This window comes from Chrysochloris asiatica, unplaced genomic scaffold (genome assembly GCF_000296735.1).
Source record: "Chrysochloris asiatica unplaced genomic scaffold, ChrAsi1.0 scaffold00045, whole genome shotgun sequence".
Classification (NCBI taxonomy): domain Eukaryota; kingdom Metazoa; phylum Chordata; class Mammalia; order Afrosoricida; family Chrysochloridae; genus Chrysochloris; species Chrysochloris asiatica.
Window position 1 is genome coordinate 16,918,667 of NW_006408563.1, and position 16,835 is coordinate 16,935,501.

A 16,835-nucleotide genomic window follows, 5' to 3' on the forward strand; every position below is an offset into this window, starting at 1 on the left:
AATAAAAGGCTGAGGTAGAGTGAATTCTGCATGCAATGCTGTGCAATGCTGGGCAATGCTAGGCAATATGTTTGCAGATCTGTCTACCTGCCAGCTTGCATCATATCTGTGTGTCTGTCTTTTTTGTATATATTTCGTCTCTTTCTCTATCACTTTCGCCACCAGATCTCCCTTCTTCGTGACACCCACACTTCCTTGTTGAGGCAGGATCCTGACATAGGACCTTGACAGTCCATAAAACACAAGTAAATAATTTTCAGGTATTCTGTGCTTTCAGAAAAGGTCCACCTAATATCCCTTGTTCCACATCCTCTTCTGAATCTGGCTCTAATGTCTGGCAGCTCCCTTTTGGATTGTCCTGCAACCATTTCTGAATTATCTTTAGCAAAATATTTTGTGTGATATTAATGATATTGTTCAATAGTTTTCTCATTCTGTAAGGTCACCTTTCTTTGGAATGGCCACAGATATGGATCTCTTTCATTCAATTGGCCATTCAGATTTTTTGGCATAGACTAGTGAGTGGTTCCAGAGCTGCATCAGTTTGTTGAAACGTTTCAATTGGTATTCCACTGAAATTCGGAGCTTTGGTTTCCATTAATACTTTCAGTGCAGGTTGGACATCTTCCCCCAATATCATCAGTTCTTGATCATATGCCACCTTCTGAGATGGGTGAACATTGACCAATTCTTTTTGGTACAGTGACTTTGTGTATTCCTTCTATCTTTTTAAAAATGCTTTCTGTATTATTTAATATTTTGCCTACAGAATCTGTCAATACTTCAAGTTGAAGCTTAATTTTTTCTTCAGTTCTTTCAGCTTGAGAGATGCTGACATACTCTTTCCTTTTGGTTTTCTAACACCAGGTCTTTGCACATTTCATTGTAATACTTTACTTTGTTTTGTCAAGCTGCCTTTGAAAATTTTCTGTTCAACTCTTATTTCATCATTTCTTCCATTAACTTTAGCTACTCTGTGTTTAAGAGCAAGTTTCAGAGTTTCTTCTGTCTTTTTTAATGATCTCTTGCTTTCTTCCTGTATGATGTTATTCCACAGCTCTTCTGGTCTTAGGTCATTAGTGTTTAATGCATCAAATCTGTTCTTGAAATGTCTCTAAATTTTGGTAGGGTATCATTCTTTATGGTGTTCCATTTCATTTTTGATAACTTCCGATTTTCCTAGATTCATACTTTGTACATTCTATATTCTGATTATTAATTGCAACTGTTCCTTCGCATTTTGAGTTGTGCATCATCAGCAAATGACAGTCCCCAAAGCTTCACTCCATCCACATCATTAAGGTTGACACTTGCTTTGAGGAAGTAGCTCTTTCCAAGTCATTTTTTGAGCAGCTCATGTTCCAACATTATCTCAGACAATGATCTACTACTGTTCAGAAGATTTTTGGTGGCTAACCTTTCAGAAGTGAGCTTCCTATTTCTTCTTCTTAGTCTGGACGCTCTGCTGAAAGCTGTATACCATGAGTAACCCTGTGAGTGCTTGAAACACTGACATAGTTTCTGGCATCAAGCAACACATAACCCACCACAGTACGACAGACTGACCAAAGAATGGGGACAAAACTAGGTAGCCTTGATGAAAAATTTAAAAAATGATTAGGAACCTAAATATTTAAAACACTGCTGTAATTAGGTTGAATCTGAGCTGTTACCTATCAAAAGCATCTTTCTATAGATATGAGATCAGAAAAATATAAAGACCTTATAAAAAATGTTTCCAAAAGGCAATATGGTAAGACTGACATTTTCACAAAGGTGAGATGTGGTTAACTTACATAAGTTATTGTTGCTAAGTGCTGTTGAGTTGGTTCTGACTCAGAGAGACGCTGTATAAGGTTTCTGAGGAAACTGTATGTGGTTCGCAGTCCAGTGCTGATCCTACAGCGCCATACCAGGAGTCCAACTTACACATAATGAATTTTAAATGACTAATCGGAAACCCTGTACAGGGTCGCTCTGGGTCGGAACCGACTCGACGGCACTTAACAACAACAACAATGGAGTCCTGGACTCCTGGTGTGGCACTGTGGGTTAATGTGCTGGACTACAAGGTGGGTTTGAATCACAAGGTTAACAGATCAAGCTTGCCAGCCCCTCCTTGGAAGCCTTCTACAGGCTCACTATGAGTTAGAACTGACTTGATGGAACTTAGCCATTATATTTTTACCTCCTTGTGTAGGAAAGTAAATCCCAACGGACAACCTTAAAGCCAATAATTCTGAATGAAATTGTGGATGCTCACAAAGAGAAAATTAAGAAAGTGATTGAGAAAGAGAGTCTGGCACCTAAGGAGCACCTTCGACTCTACGACAAGTATGATTTTTTGGTTACCAAGAAAGCTGAGCAAGATGTGGACGCTTTCCTTGCAGAAAATCATAATTATGAGAAGATAATAGATGAAATTCGCAAATACCAAAAATTAATGGAGGAAATACAGTACACATCCAGAAAGGTGAATGACCCACCCCAATTTTGTACAACTGTTATCATTAATGAATAATCTTTTCCTGATTTCATTAGCAGGTATTTCTAGAATATACAGGGAAATAATTAGACCATTACTATCAACAGGAAAAATATGGATTGAGACTCTGATATGTGATTGAGAGAGATTGCTGCCATCAAATCAGTTCCCACTCATGGTGACCCCAGTGCAAACAGAACAAATCATGCCTGGTCCTCTGTCTTCTTCATGTTGCTAGCATGTTCAAATCCGTCTTTAGAGCTACTATTCTGATTCATCTCCTCTAGGGTCTCCTTCACCTTTGTTGGCCCGACACTTCACAAAACACATTGTTCTCCACCAGCAATCATTCCCTCCTGAAGACATGTCCAAAGCAAGCCAGTCAGACATGATTCTGTTGTTACCTATAAGGGTTTTCAGAAGTAGATTAACAGTCTTTTCTTCATCTGTCCTAGTCTGGTATCTTTTTTGAAACCTGTCTACCATGAGTGACTCTGTTTGTATTTGAAACACCAGTGGCATCGTTTCCAGCATCATAGCAACATGCTATTAGGGCACTGTGGGTTAATGTGCCAGACTGCAAAGCTGTTTGAACTGAAAAGTCAGTGGTTCAAGCTCACCAGCTGCTCCTTGGAAACCCTGTACAGAGTTGCTATGGGTCGCAATCGACCGGATGGCACTTAGCAACAACAACATCAACATAGTGGAGTCTGGGTGTGGCATTGTGGGTTAATGCACTGGACTGCATAGTTGGTAGTTCAAGCTTACCAACAACTCCTCAGAACCCCTGTACACGGTCGCTATGCATTGGAACTGACTCGATGGCACTTAGTAACAACAAATCAGTATAGCAACATGCCACACTACAACAGCATGAGATGGTGGTGGAAATACAGTGAGCTCTTTAAGAGCTGGAGCCTGATGAAACTTCCTTGTTTTTCCATGTCGCTCATGTTTCTGCCTTTTACAAGGTGCAGTTTCACCACCTGTCTTTTACTCTCTATTGTTGTTGAATGCCATCAAGTCGGTTCTGACCAATAGCGACCCTGTACAGGGTTTGCAAGGAGTGTCTGGTGAGCTTGAACCACTGACCTTGCAGTTCAAACCGACATCGCAGTCCAGCACTTATCCTACAGTTCCACACCAGCACTCCTTACTCTTTTATTAGAGAAAATATTTGAGTTTTTCTTTTCTGACAGATTTCTGCTTTATACAAGTTCTGGTGTTTGCAGGTTTCCTATATTGTCATAAACCCTGGGAGAAGGGATGTGGAGAAAACATGCACACAGACATGTTTCTTGTTCTTATGAAGCTGGTAATCTAGTACCAGGACATTAACTTTTAATTGCTTCATGGTAATTTGCTCCCATCCCAAAATTTCCAAGAATCTAATTTTGTTGTTGTTGTTTCAGTGTTTGCAGATTCTTTAGAAAATATGGTAATTGCATCAAGATGTGGTTACTTCTATAATTTAAAATGTATACCTCTTGTCCTTTTTTACATTGTGCAATTTTTGTATCATGAACATGTATTGCTTTTATACAGAGGAAATAGAACATTTAAAACCCACACTGTCCTTTTTTTTTTTTTTACTGTTTTATTGTGAATTATGTGATAGTTTACATGGGAGAACATTAGCTTTACATTCATCCTATCGTATATCGTTTCATTGCCATGGTTACAATCCCCTCCATGCATCATCAACCAACCAAAGGGTATACACTACAAACCTGCCCCCCAGCCGTCAGCACACAGCCCCTCTCCCTCTCTGTTACTAAAGTCCCTAGCTGCTCCATCTTTCCATGTCATTGTCTCTGCCTCCATCTCTGGCGTCACTGATTCTCTGGGTAGGGTCCCGCTCTCCGCTCTTCTCCCTTGATGGTCCCAGGGATCTCCACTCCTAGACTGCAAAGTTAGTCACCCTCCTCCTTGCTACAAAACATCTACCTTTACATTTCCAACCCTCACAATCAGTCCTGATGACAATTATTCACTATTGTATCTCAAGAGATCTATCCGCATTCCACACTGTCTTTTTTAAAGTAGCTAAGTCCTCTGGAGTTTTTATATCCATCATTGTCCTGAAATAGAATTGACTTCTGAGACAACACATCCTTCAAGGGGACTGACTGAGAAGATTGTTGTTTGTTGTTAAGTGCCATTGAGTCAGTCACGACTCATAGAAACCCTGTATAGGGTTTCTAAGGTGCAGCTGGTGAGTTTGGACTGCCCATCTTGTGGTTCAAACCTACCTTGCAGCCCAGTGCTTTATCCTACTGCAGCAGATAGTTGTAATATCTGAGTATTCAGAAACTCTTCCCTGCATCATATTTCTAAACAAAACTCAATCTCCGGAAGATGAGAGCAGAGGCTGAACTCGGGATCTGACAAGATGGCCAGGCTGCCCTGCAGGATTATTAAGGAAACCCATTGTTTGTTGGCAGAACCAGTTCCTGGCATTAAAGCAGAACCAGATGAGAGCAAAGCCTGATATTTTCATGTCGTCAGGATTCCCCCTTTGAGGGAGGGACTTTTAAACTTGAACTATTCCTTCCCGAAGAATACCCAATGGTAGTTCCTAAAGTATGTTTCATGACCAAAATTTATCACCCTAATGTAGACAAGTTGGGAAGAATATGTTTAGATATTTTAAAAGATAATTGGTCCCCAGCACTGCAGACCCGCACAGTTCTGCTCCCCATCCAGGCTTTGTTATGTGCTCCCAATCCAGATGATCCATTAGCAAATGATGTAGCAGAGCAGTGGAAGACCAAGGAAGCCCAAGCCATAGAAACACCTAGCGCATGGACTAGGCTATATGCCATGGATAATATTTAAATCGATTTGATCATCTAGTGTGCTTCACTTCTCCTGTTCTGCCAAGACTTCTTCTTTTGTTTGCATTTAATGGACACAGTCTTAGAACCATTACAGAAAAAAGCCCAGACATGTTCAGTCCTTTGGTGATTAAATGAACATTAGCAAATCTGTCTTGTCCTGATTCACTGTTGTAAAGCATGAGCAGAGGCTAGAAGTATCATTTGGATTGTTACTAAATGTCTAAAAGCAGTGGTTCCTCTCTGCTTTTATGCATTTCTCCCCCATCATGGTTTAAGTATAAAGCACTGTGAATGAACTAGTTGTCAGGGTTAGCTGCAGGGGTGTGGGTGTTTTCTTTTACTTTTTTGTTTGTCGGGGTGGGGGGGGTAGTTTAATTTTAAATGTATGGGCTCCTTTCCCCCTTTTTATGGTGATCTAATTGCATTGGTGAAAAGCAGCTAACCAGTTGTTCTTTAGAATGTACCCACTAGTGAAGTCTACCTTTATTTAGAAAGTAGATGGACAAGCTTGATTGTTTCAACCAAATTGGGAACATTAAACAAACATCACAGCCCTCACTAACAACATTGTGACTTTGCTGTTAAGTGTAGAATCCTTCCTTCAAAAAAAGCTTGTGATCATTTTGTATGGCTTATCTGGAAACTTCTGTAAATCTTATGTTTTAGTAAAATATTTTTTGTTATTCTACGTTGACTTTGTACAGTTTATTTTATTGTGTTTATTTCACTTTCCTAATGTGACAATCATATTTAAAAATTAAAACTCTGATAGAAAAAAAACAAAACAAATAACCTCTATCTCCCTAGATAGCACACACACAAAAATCAATATTGGAATCTAAATTCATTTTTTTTTTCTTTTCATGGTTATAAATAAATTTACCTTTTGCTGCCTATGCTATAGACTGTTCGTCTAGGAATGTTTGAAATGCACTGTGAAGAATTAATCAGAGCTTTGGTGAAGCGAGCAGATGTTATCTGTGGGAAACTTATAGCGAAGATGTTCAGAGATCACCAGGAAGTAAACACTAGGTATTTACTTAATCATATTTTTTGGGTTTTTGAATTCGATATTTAGTCCAATTAAAATGGTGTCATACCATTGAAAGCGAAACAGAAAAATGAACACTTTGTTAAGGTTAAGGTAATGGATTATAGTAGTATCAAAAATGATTCAAAAGAAAAATGAATGTCAATGTTTATTTCTACTTGAGTTGAAGTGTTATTTTGTGGTTATTAGCACCACAAATGTGCCTTTCTAATTGTCATGAGTTAATATAGTGTTCAGATGTATTGATGCTCTTTTGTACAATTCAGGTACATGTCAGCTCACTTTAGATTTTAAATGTGTGTCATTGAGTACCCAAGTGTGTTTCAGAGAAGACTTACACAGTAGTTACCAGGGGTCTTTGTTGTTGTTGTTAAGTGCCATTGAGTCGGTTCCGACCCATAGTGACCCTGGGAAGGGTTTCTGAGGAGCAGGTGGTGAGCTTGAACCGCTAACCTTGCAGTTCAAACGGCTTTGCAGTCTGGCGCATTAACCCACAGAGCCACACCACGACTCCACCAGGGGTCTTAAGGACTGTCAAATTTGGAACTGCATCTTACTATAATTACTCTTTAAGCTCACATCAAATTGTTATCTTGAGTGATGATTCATTTAGCTAATATCACAACTTTTAGAAAAATTGACTTACTTACGTTCAGTAAATTCACTAAATACTAGAGTGTAAAACAAAATGCCTACTTATTTAAGACAAGAAGTATAGCTAGTCTTCCAAGGACTGGTACTAGTGTGACTCCAAGAACATCTCTTCTGGTGTCCCTTATATGTGGGGGGGAAATCACGATTTTTTTTGATGATCATTATATCAATGGGAAAAAATGAATCATTAAACAGCATACTTCTTTCAGGAAGCTTAAAAGCCTGATGGAAGCTTTATTTACCTACTGTGTGTTAAGTCTAAGACTAGGTGCTTGGGCTCTAAATGTGAATAAAAATAAAACTGCCCAGAAAAGTTACAGTGTAGAAGACATAATAATGTACAAACCAGCAGATGACAATCTGATGCAGTAAGTCCTATACTAAAAAGTAAGCAGACGCCACAGAGATAAAACAGAAGGAAATAATTCATTCTCTTTCAGGGTGGAGTTTGGGAGAGATGGGGGGAAATTATGGGAGGCTGCAAAGAGGAAGTAAAATATGAATTTCATTTTGAAGGGTGAGTAGGAATTTGCCGGGTGAACAAAGTAGGTGAAGGAATTCTAGGTCCTGCATCTTCTTTTTCTACAGAAATGTATATGTAAAAGGCAGTGAGGTATGGAAAAGACAGTATATCCCAAGATAGAAATAGTTTTTGTTGCTTCCACAGACACTGTAAGTGGAAAGGGGTCTAAGAGAAGGCTGAGGAGGGAAGCACCTGGTAAAAGAGGACTTGACTAGGTAGTTTTAACTTATGTAGGAACCAGAATGATATAGTCAGCTTTAGGCACCTTTTCCTCTAAAAGTACTGGAAGAAGAGTGAACATTTCTTTATATTCTTTATGTTTACCCACGGAGTCAATTCCAACTTCCAGTGACCCTATAGGACAGAATAGAACTGCCTCTTAGGGTTTCCAGTGCTGTAATTAATGTTTATGGAAGCCAACTGCCACATCTTTTATCCATGGCGTGACTGTGGGGTCCAAGTCATCCATTACCCTTTTGGTTCGTAGCAGAGTGCTTGGTCATGGCTCTATATTTATTTAATTTCATAGCTTCTTTCCCTACCTCCTACTTGCCCTCTGAACTCATGCTAATTCTACTTTCCCCCTTTTCCTCCTAATGGCATTTCTTCCCTCTCACCAGACTCATTGGATGATCTCAACTTCTTGTCCCTACACCTCTCAACTGACCCCGCTTGAACCCCTCATACAGATCCTCATTCTCAGAGGGCAAGGAGACTTTCACATCTTTAAAAGCTCTTCTATCTGTAATCTCAACATCCCATCTCCTTAAATCTTCCTCAACCAGTTGTCCCCCATGAAATCCTTATTTTAATCCTCTTGTTCTCTGTTGATTCTCTCCCTGAAGCTTACAAATAAGTTCAAAATCCTCTTCTATCTCTCAATTCAATATCATCACTAAGCTATTTCCTTTTTCCTTCCTCTCCAGCCAATCTTCTTGAAGAATTTTCTACACTTTTTATCTTGACTGCCTTAGCTCCCACTGCTCTTTTTTGTACCCTACAGTGAGTTCATTATTTATACTGGCCACAACCCAGATTGGTATAAACATTCATACATTACCAGAAATATCTGAGTATGCAGGACATTGTAACCAACCCCTAAATGAGAACCAATTATGCCCTTTGTGCTTTCTCAATTCAATGTTGCTACAGCCCTTCAAGCTCTAGGTTGGTAATGATTGTTTATGTTCTTGTCTTCCATTTTGGATTGTGAGTTACTTTAGGGTTATTATGTCTTATCTATTTCTTATATCTGTCACCTAGTATTTTATTTGGAAGGTAATAGATAACTGTTAAAAATGTACTGAATAAATTAATAAGCACAAATTTGCTTTTAATTCATTAGAGAAGTCACATTGGTAAGTTGTAATCTTTAGGAGCCCTGGTGGCATAATAGTTAAGCACTCAGCTGCTAACTGAAAGATCAGCTGTTCAAAGCCACCACCAGCAGTTCCACAAGAGAAAAGACCTCAAAATTTGCTTCTGTAAAAGTTTACAGTCTTGGAAACCCTACGGGATAGTTTTATTCTGCTTTATAGGGTTGCTATGAGTTGGAATTGACTTGATAGCACATAACAAAAGCAAATCTTACTTTATTTTTCATGTAATGGAACATATAAATAGTAAATAGATATATGTTTTAGAAATGAAGTTTCATTATAAATGTGTAAGATTGATTTTTCTGGTGTTTCAGATTATGTGATGAATTTGAGAGGATAGCTGAAAAAGCTCTAAGCACTCCTCCAAACACAGCAGAACTGATGGAAATGAAGGTATTGTTCGGACTCTTTATAGCTGTGTCTCGGGTATTTATTTCAGCAGAGTGCTGAGTAACAAATATGCCAAAAGTTAAAACAGAAGCTTACAATAATAAGGCTTTATTTCTAAATGTGCTCATGAATGCGGTTTGGTATTTAGGCTGAACTCTCCCAGGTGGGTCTCCTGGTGTCAGCTGGATCACATGCAGGGTTTTATTTCGCTTGGTCCACTAGTGTAACTATCTTTCAGAAATTTTACTCTGTTCCACTCTCCTCACAAACTCTAGTAGGCTAGCCTGTTCTCATGGCATGGTAGAGGATAAAAGAGCAACCAAATCTTACTGAACAAGTGTCGCATTCACTGCCTTTCACTTATCCAAAGCAAGTCACCTAGCCAGAGAATCATAGTAAGAAGATGCTAACGGACATGGATATGGGAAGAGGGAAAGTGTTAATGCAGTCATCTACCAGAATACTTCGGAGAGCACTATTCATAATTGTTATCTTACCAACAGACACAAAGGCAAACGTAGATATGTGGGCACCCTAGCGAGACTAAGACAATTGTTATCACTGAGAGAACTTGCCTGTAGCCATCCACTGATCACAGAGACATGTTTTGTTTGGAATAAACCCTGGGAGCACAGTGACTCTGCGAAATAAGCACTGGACTGTGAACCACAAGGCCAGGGGTTTGAGCCCACCAGTTATACCATAGGAGAAAGATGAGGCTTTCTGCTTCCACAACGACCTTATAGTCTTGGAAACTCTATACAGGCTAGCTGTGAGTCAGAACTGACTGAAGGGCACTTACCAACAACATGTATGAACTGGAACAATACTAGCAATACTTTTTGACTGACCCTAAAAGCACACATACTGGTTGTACACTCACACCTATATACATAGGAATACAATTTTGCAAAAATGAAGTTATTGTCATACAAACTCTGCTATACTTTATGCTTTTCACTTGATATATCTTCTCTGTAGTTCTCCTACCAGGGAAGGGGAACTCTTTTATGCAAATTTGATAACCTGTTGTTGCAATATAATTTATGAAAATCTGTTATTTCACCCCTCATATGAGCTATACTTTATAAATGCAAAATCTGCTAAAAATTACATTTCCCTATACAAGAATCTATTTCTAAACTCTATTTTACTCTATCTTCTATTCCTAGACCAAACCAACAGCTGCTTAAATTACTGCATTTATATAGAATATTTTGATATTTGGAAGGGTTAGTATCTACCATTTGTTTTTCAAGACATTCTTGAGTATTCATTATTTCAGAGAATATTAGAATCATATAAAATTATCTTTAAAAATGTCATTGCAATTTTGATTAAAATTATATATTACAAAGAATATATATCTTTATCATATTAGGTCTTAATATCCTGAAACATATGTCTAATAGTTTTACTCAGATTTAATGCATAAAGTTGTCCAGAGCTGTTAAAAAAATTTTTTTGAACCTGTTACAAATAAGATTTTTTTTTCACCATTGTTTCTAAAGCTGGTTACTGCTGATGTATATAGGAAACTATTGATTTTGTTCCTGTGCATTTTGAACCTCTGAAATTTTGACTACTTGGTCAGTTGGGTTTTGTTTATTTTCACTTTCTGTGCAAAATTATATTTTCAGAGATCATGAGGCATCTGGGCAAGCATGTCATGTTGGCTGAGTCCCATAAGACTCTGTGGAGTCTGGCCTCAGTTTACCTCATGACCTGACACTGTACACCTTCCCTCCTGCTACAGCCAAGCTGGCCCTTCAGCTTTCACACTGACTTCCTCTTGCCTCCAGGCCCACACAATTTCCCTCTGCTTGTAGTCTTCTCTCTCTTCCTGCATTTCCTCAGTAACTCTTGCTCATGTTTTTCCTTTGCACTTGTGGAAAACTACCCTCCACCCCAAACGATTCAGATCTCCACTATCTGCTCTTCCTAAGTGATGTGTCTTTCCTTTGCAGTACTCATCTCTGTTGCAAGTTTACAATGTTACATTTGTTCTGAAGGTTACTTGAATAAATCTCCCCAGCTAGACGTAAGCTCCATTAAGTGTAAAGGCCATGCCTGACTTTTGGTCATACTGGATTGCCAGGACCTGGCATAAGTATGGTATTGTTGTTGATGTAAAGTGCCATCGAGTCGGGTCCAACTCATAGCAAACCTATATGGAGTTTCCGAGGAGTGGCTGGTGAGTTTGAACTGCTGAACTTGCGGTTCAAACAGACCTTGTGATCCAGTATATTGCCCTGTAACACCACACCAGGATGTGCCCAATAATGTTATTGGGAAACAATGAATGTGTCGTTGAGATAGCATCTGTTTTATATCTTCCAGAATTGCATAGTATTCTTGTCTGGTTTTGCAGTGTTTTTATGTTGATAGTTGTTTTTATCTATAACTTTAGGTGATATGAAGGATGAGAGGTACACTGTTCCACAATTCCCTACCTTGAACCAAAAGTCTCTACTTTTCTTCTAATAAGTCTGTGCACATTTAGTCACTGTGGGTTAGTAAAAAGGGGTCAGCAGAGAAGAAGACCCTCAGTGAGACAGATTGACACAATGGCTTCAACAGGCTTAAGCAGAGCAGTGATTGTGAGGACAGCTGGGCAGTGCTCGGTTCTGTGGTGCACAAGGTTACTGTGAGTTGGAACTGACTGAACAGAACCTAATAGCAATTTATCATATGAGCTGTTCACTAAAGTGCCATGTCTCATTTCTGGTTTCTCTCAGGCTTACATTGAGAAAGTGGAAGCAAGTGACATGATCGAACTGGGACAGAGATTAGTGGATTCTAAAAACTGCCTCGCCTTCCTTATTGAGTGTGCCAACTTTTCCCCAGCAGACATTAGGCTAAATAATAATGTTTTCCAGTGGTATGGAAGAATGGCAGAAATTTTTGATGAACACAGGAAAATCGTCAATGAGAAAACCGAACAGTACCAAGACGGTCTTAAGGTTAGTATCAGAGATATTTTTAATTATGTGTAATTTTCTGGAAATGTTTTTATTTTAACTTTTTACATAGCATTGTCAACTTTTCTTTGGATGCCTGTGATTTTAGCTTTCTCATACTATACATTTAGTCAGAACACTACACATGCTAGATCTTTAAAACAGCTCATTGAATGATGAAGGAGTGAATGAGCAGTATGGTGACTGACCTGAGGTCATACAGTATTTCAGAAAAGCAAAAATGATTAAAAAAAATATTTATAACAGGAAGAAAACATCGGAACCTATGGCCAACTGCAAAAAATATGAATTAAATATCCTTCCTACAATACTTTCAACACAGCCAGGTTTAGTACTTCATTGCAATGACCATACAGAACTCACACGGTACACTCACAATTATAGGATTTATTAGGGAAGCTAACAGGTTACAACACAGGGTCAGACATGCTCAGAGCACAGTTGTTCCAGTCTGGAGAGCCTCTCTTCAGCCATGCCCACAGGCAGGCCTCTCTCAGACTGGCCAAGGTTACAGAGCTCTTTTAGGGTTACTGATAAATGCGCAGAGGACACACAACTCCACCATAAACCTCCACTTGATGACACTTCTCTCTAGCTCCATGGATCGGCAAAGCTAGTTCCCCCAATTAAGTGTCCAGAGACACCCCATTCTACAGGCAAAGCTCCTGCCATAGTCATCCAGTTTGACTTGCTCTGTGGTCTGGAAAGTCCCTGGCTCTGTGCTCTGGTTCCTAGTTCTGCTGCTGGTGCTCCTCTGTCACTCCTCTGGTATCACAGCTTGCTGTCCCTAGGTTGAGGGTCCAAAGGATGTGCTCTACTCCTAGTTCTTCTTCTTTGATGGTAGTGAAATGTCCTCATTCCTGTTTCTGAGATGGCTTATTTTATACATGTTAGCATTCCAGGTTTTTACAACCACAGTAAACCCTGCTAACCACTCACAACTGAATCATATAGTCCTGTAAGCATCTTCTTCCACCTTCTCTTATCCAGACCCATCAAGGCAAAAATGTTGTTTGGTGGGAATTTACAAAGACAATGGCTAGAAGAAAGATTAAATATTTCAGTGCACTGCACCCACTAGTGACGTTTAGTAGAAAATATTTATCTGATACACTCATTTAAGTTGGTTCTATTCATCATTAGGATGTGAAATATGAATTCACATCTCATGATCACTCAATCTCCCTTAAATATTATGCTCCAGAGTCAGTACTCTAACATTTGTTACTTCTAGCTTTTTTTCTTTTTCTGTCTTATGTACAGGTTGGGTTGCTTTGTTATACTTGGCCCAATCTGTCTGCCATTCTTATCTCTCTGCTCCTTACAGTGACCCTGAGCAACTCCCAGGCCACTGAATATGCCATGTTTTCCTTCACCTCTTGTCTCGTGTACATCCTCTCCATTCACTGTAGAGCGCACCCCTGCTTCATACATATGTATGATTATCTAGCATTTTTAATTAATTTTCTGATTACCCTCTGGACTGCTTCTTTTCTGGCTTATGTTGCACTTTGAAAACATCTTCACAGGAATAGTTATCTTACCACTGTATTTTATTTCACATTTCTCTTCCCGTTAGATACCTAGCTCCATTCATATGCTCACACTGGCTGGCTCAAGGATCGGCACCAGGAATATCATGGGCACACTATAGCTACCTTCTGAATAAGTGATTTTGTTTTTTAGTCTTGTTGTATGGATGAAGAAAGTAAGGTCCTTTGAAGTTAGAAGGCTTGTTTCTGGTCAGCCAATAGAGGAGTTGTCCTATAATGGCCAATCTTGTTCTTTTTACTGCACTATAACAAATATAGTGAGCCCTGGCAGCATTGAGGGTTCTGAGTTGGGCTGCTAGCCACAAGGTCAACAGTATGGATCTACCAGGCATTCTGTAGGAGAAATATGAGTCTTTCTGTTCCCATAAAGTTGTATGGTGTCTGAAGCCCTATACAGGGCTGCTATAAGTAAGAACTGACCTGACGGCACACAACCACCACCATCACCCAATAGATATAATTAATTGGCAGAATATGTTGTATGGAGAATAATTTATATATATATATATAGCTATTGTTAAGTGCCCTCCAATCGGTTCCTACTCATAGTGACCCTGTATAAAGTTTCTGAGGAGCAGCTGTTGGGTTTGAATAGCCAATCAAACTGTATAGTCTATATTTCTGTTTTATGTTTAGGCATTTCAAAATGTAAGCAAACCCAAACAAGGCATTGTTAATATAAATAAGTTAAGTTACATAAGTAAACATTAAGTGCGGATGTTACAATAAAAAAGACTCTTAGAAAATTGCTAGGCAATCTAGAATTATCTATACCTTTTCTAAAGTATACTGTTCCACCAACTACATATGATGTTGATGAATTTTTTCCTCTCATTTTCTTTCTCCCACAAGGGCCAGTATAGTATATTTGCCAGGAAACTATAGAAAAGAGGACAAAAATTAACCTAGATAATTTATAAAGTATAAAGTCTATATTTGAATAACCTAGATTTGACTTTTGAGTATTTTATTAAGGTCCATTTTTTAGAATTATTTAATTTGGAATACATTATCAAAGAAAAAATTTTAGTAAGTCTTTCTCATTAAAAAATATACATACTTGTTTTATATTAGAAAAACAAAAAACTATAGTTTTTAGACTTTTAAATCTGGAAATATTTATCTTATCCATGTCTTACAAAGAGAGCTCATATGACAAAAAAGGATAATATTTAGTTTTGTATTGATAATTAAAGAGAGCACCTGATTACCAAAACACAAAAAATTTTGTTTTGTCCCAATTGTTTATATTATGCCACAGATATCTCTTTATCCTTTAGCAAATCAGTGATTTCTTTTACCCTCATACTTGATTATTATGAGATTTTTTTCAGACGCTTGCTTATATAACATTTGTTAATATGAATGCTTCATCATACTGAATAATTCCAGAGTTTAATACATTCTTTTTATTTTCTTATTTAGAACTGCTTACAGACACTAGACAAGGATAACCTCATTTGATTGTGAATTGTTGTTGTTGTGTGCCGCTAAGTCAATTCAAACTTGTAGAGACCCTGTATAGGGTCGCCAAGGAATGGCTGATGAGTTTGAGTCGCTGGCCTTGTGGTTCAAAATGACCATTTGTACCAGTGCTTTATCCCACAGTGCCATACCGGAGGTGACTAATTTCATAGTAAATTATGAAAGAGTTATAAGGAATCCTGGTGTGGTGATGTGGGCTAATGTGCTGGACTGCAAAGTTGATTTGAATTACAAGGTCGGTGGTTCAAACTCCTTGGAAACCCTATACAGGGTTGCTGTGGGTTGGAACTGACTTGACAGTACCTAACTAACTTCATAATATTTAAATCCATTTATTTATAATCTTGACTCTTTTTTTTTTTTAAGTTTTTATTGTAAATTGAATGATTATTTACATGGGAGTACATCGGTTTTACACTCATCGTTTCATTGCAATGATTATAATCTCCTCCGTGCATCATCATTCAACAGTATTTGCTTCTATTCCCTTTGTTTGTTTGTTTGTTTTGGGGGTAAGGGTGTGTACACAAAAACATTCAGGCATATATAGTCATTTAAACAACCAAATGGCACATTCTGCAAGCATGCCTCCTGACCACCAGCACACAGCCTTTCTCTTTCTGAGTCTAGAGTCCTAAACTGTTCTTCTCTCCATGTCATCATCTCTGCCTCCATCTCTTGTGTCACTGCTTCTTTGGATAGGGTCCCACATTCGGTTCATGCTCTTCTTCCTTGATGGTCCTAGGATCCTCTGTTTCTGGACTGTAAGATTAACTACTCCCCTCTTTTTGTTACAAAACTTCTAACTTTACAGTTGTGACAGTCACAATTAGTCATGATAACACTTATTCATTATTGAATCTTACGAATCTTATCCCCATCTCCTTTCACCAGACCCTCCTTTCACTAAGACAAGATGAGAGCTATTCAGTGGGTAATCTTGACTCTTAAAATTCCTACATGTTTTATATCTATTTCATATTCTATATCGTGTTTTTATATTTTTGCAGTGACAAAATACAGTACTGCTAATTCTGATGAGTCTTACAAATATTTAACTGTTCTCAAGATGTTAAGGGTTTTAATTAATATTGTTTTTAATTAGTTACGCTGTGAACGGTTTCTGGAGGAATTGGAGAGTTATTCTAAGCAGGCAGAAGAGTTTTGCACCTTTGGGGATCTTCAGGATGTCCAGCGATACCTTAAAAAGGCTCAGATACTGAATGGAAAGTTGGATGCAGCAGCAGACAAGGTACAACCCTCAAATTCTTTATAGGATGGTCGTCGTTGTTGTTAAGTGCCGTTGAGCCGATTCTGACTTGTAGCAACCCTGTATAGGGTTTCTGAGGAGTGACTGGTGGGTTTGAACCACCAACCTATCCTACAGCAATTCGGTGCCTATCTTATACCAGTACCCCAGTAGAATTAGTCCAAGTGAAAAAGAATTAGATTTATATTGGAGTTGCACATTTAAGAAGTTGTTGTTGTTGTTGT

At 38.4% G+C, this 16,835-nt stretch overlaps 1 protein-coding gene and 1 pseudogene across 1 annotated transcript in view; both read left to right on the forward strand.

Annotated features, from left to right (window-relative positions):
• The window catches only part of DNAH7 (dynein, axonemal, heavy chain 7), a 324,797-nt gene that overhangs the window by 49,548 nt on the left and 258,414 nt on the right, over positions 1 to 16,835 (forward strand). The window contains exons 13-17 of the mRNA XM_006862048.1: positions 2,201 to 2,473; positions 6,230 to 6,357; positions 9,247 to 9,325; positions 12,061 to 12,285; positions 16,447 to 16,593. Coding sequence (XP_006862110.1) covers positions 2,201 to 2,473; positions 6,230 to 6,357; positions 9,247 to 9,325; positions 12,061 to 12,285; positions 16,447 to 16,593 — 852 coding nt within the window. The remainder of the gene's footprint in view (positions 1 to 2,200; positions 2,474 to 6,229; positions 6,358 to 9,246; positions 9,326 to 12,060; positions 12,286 to 16,446; positions 16,594 to 16,835) is intronic.
• Positions 4,878 to 5,323, forward strand: LOC102821537 (annotated as a pseudogene).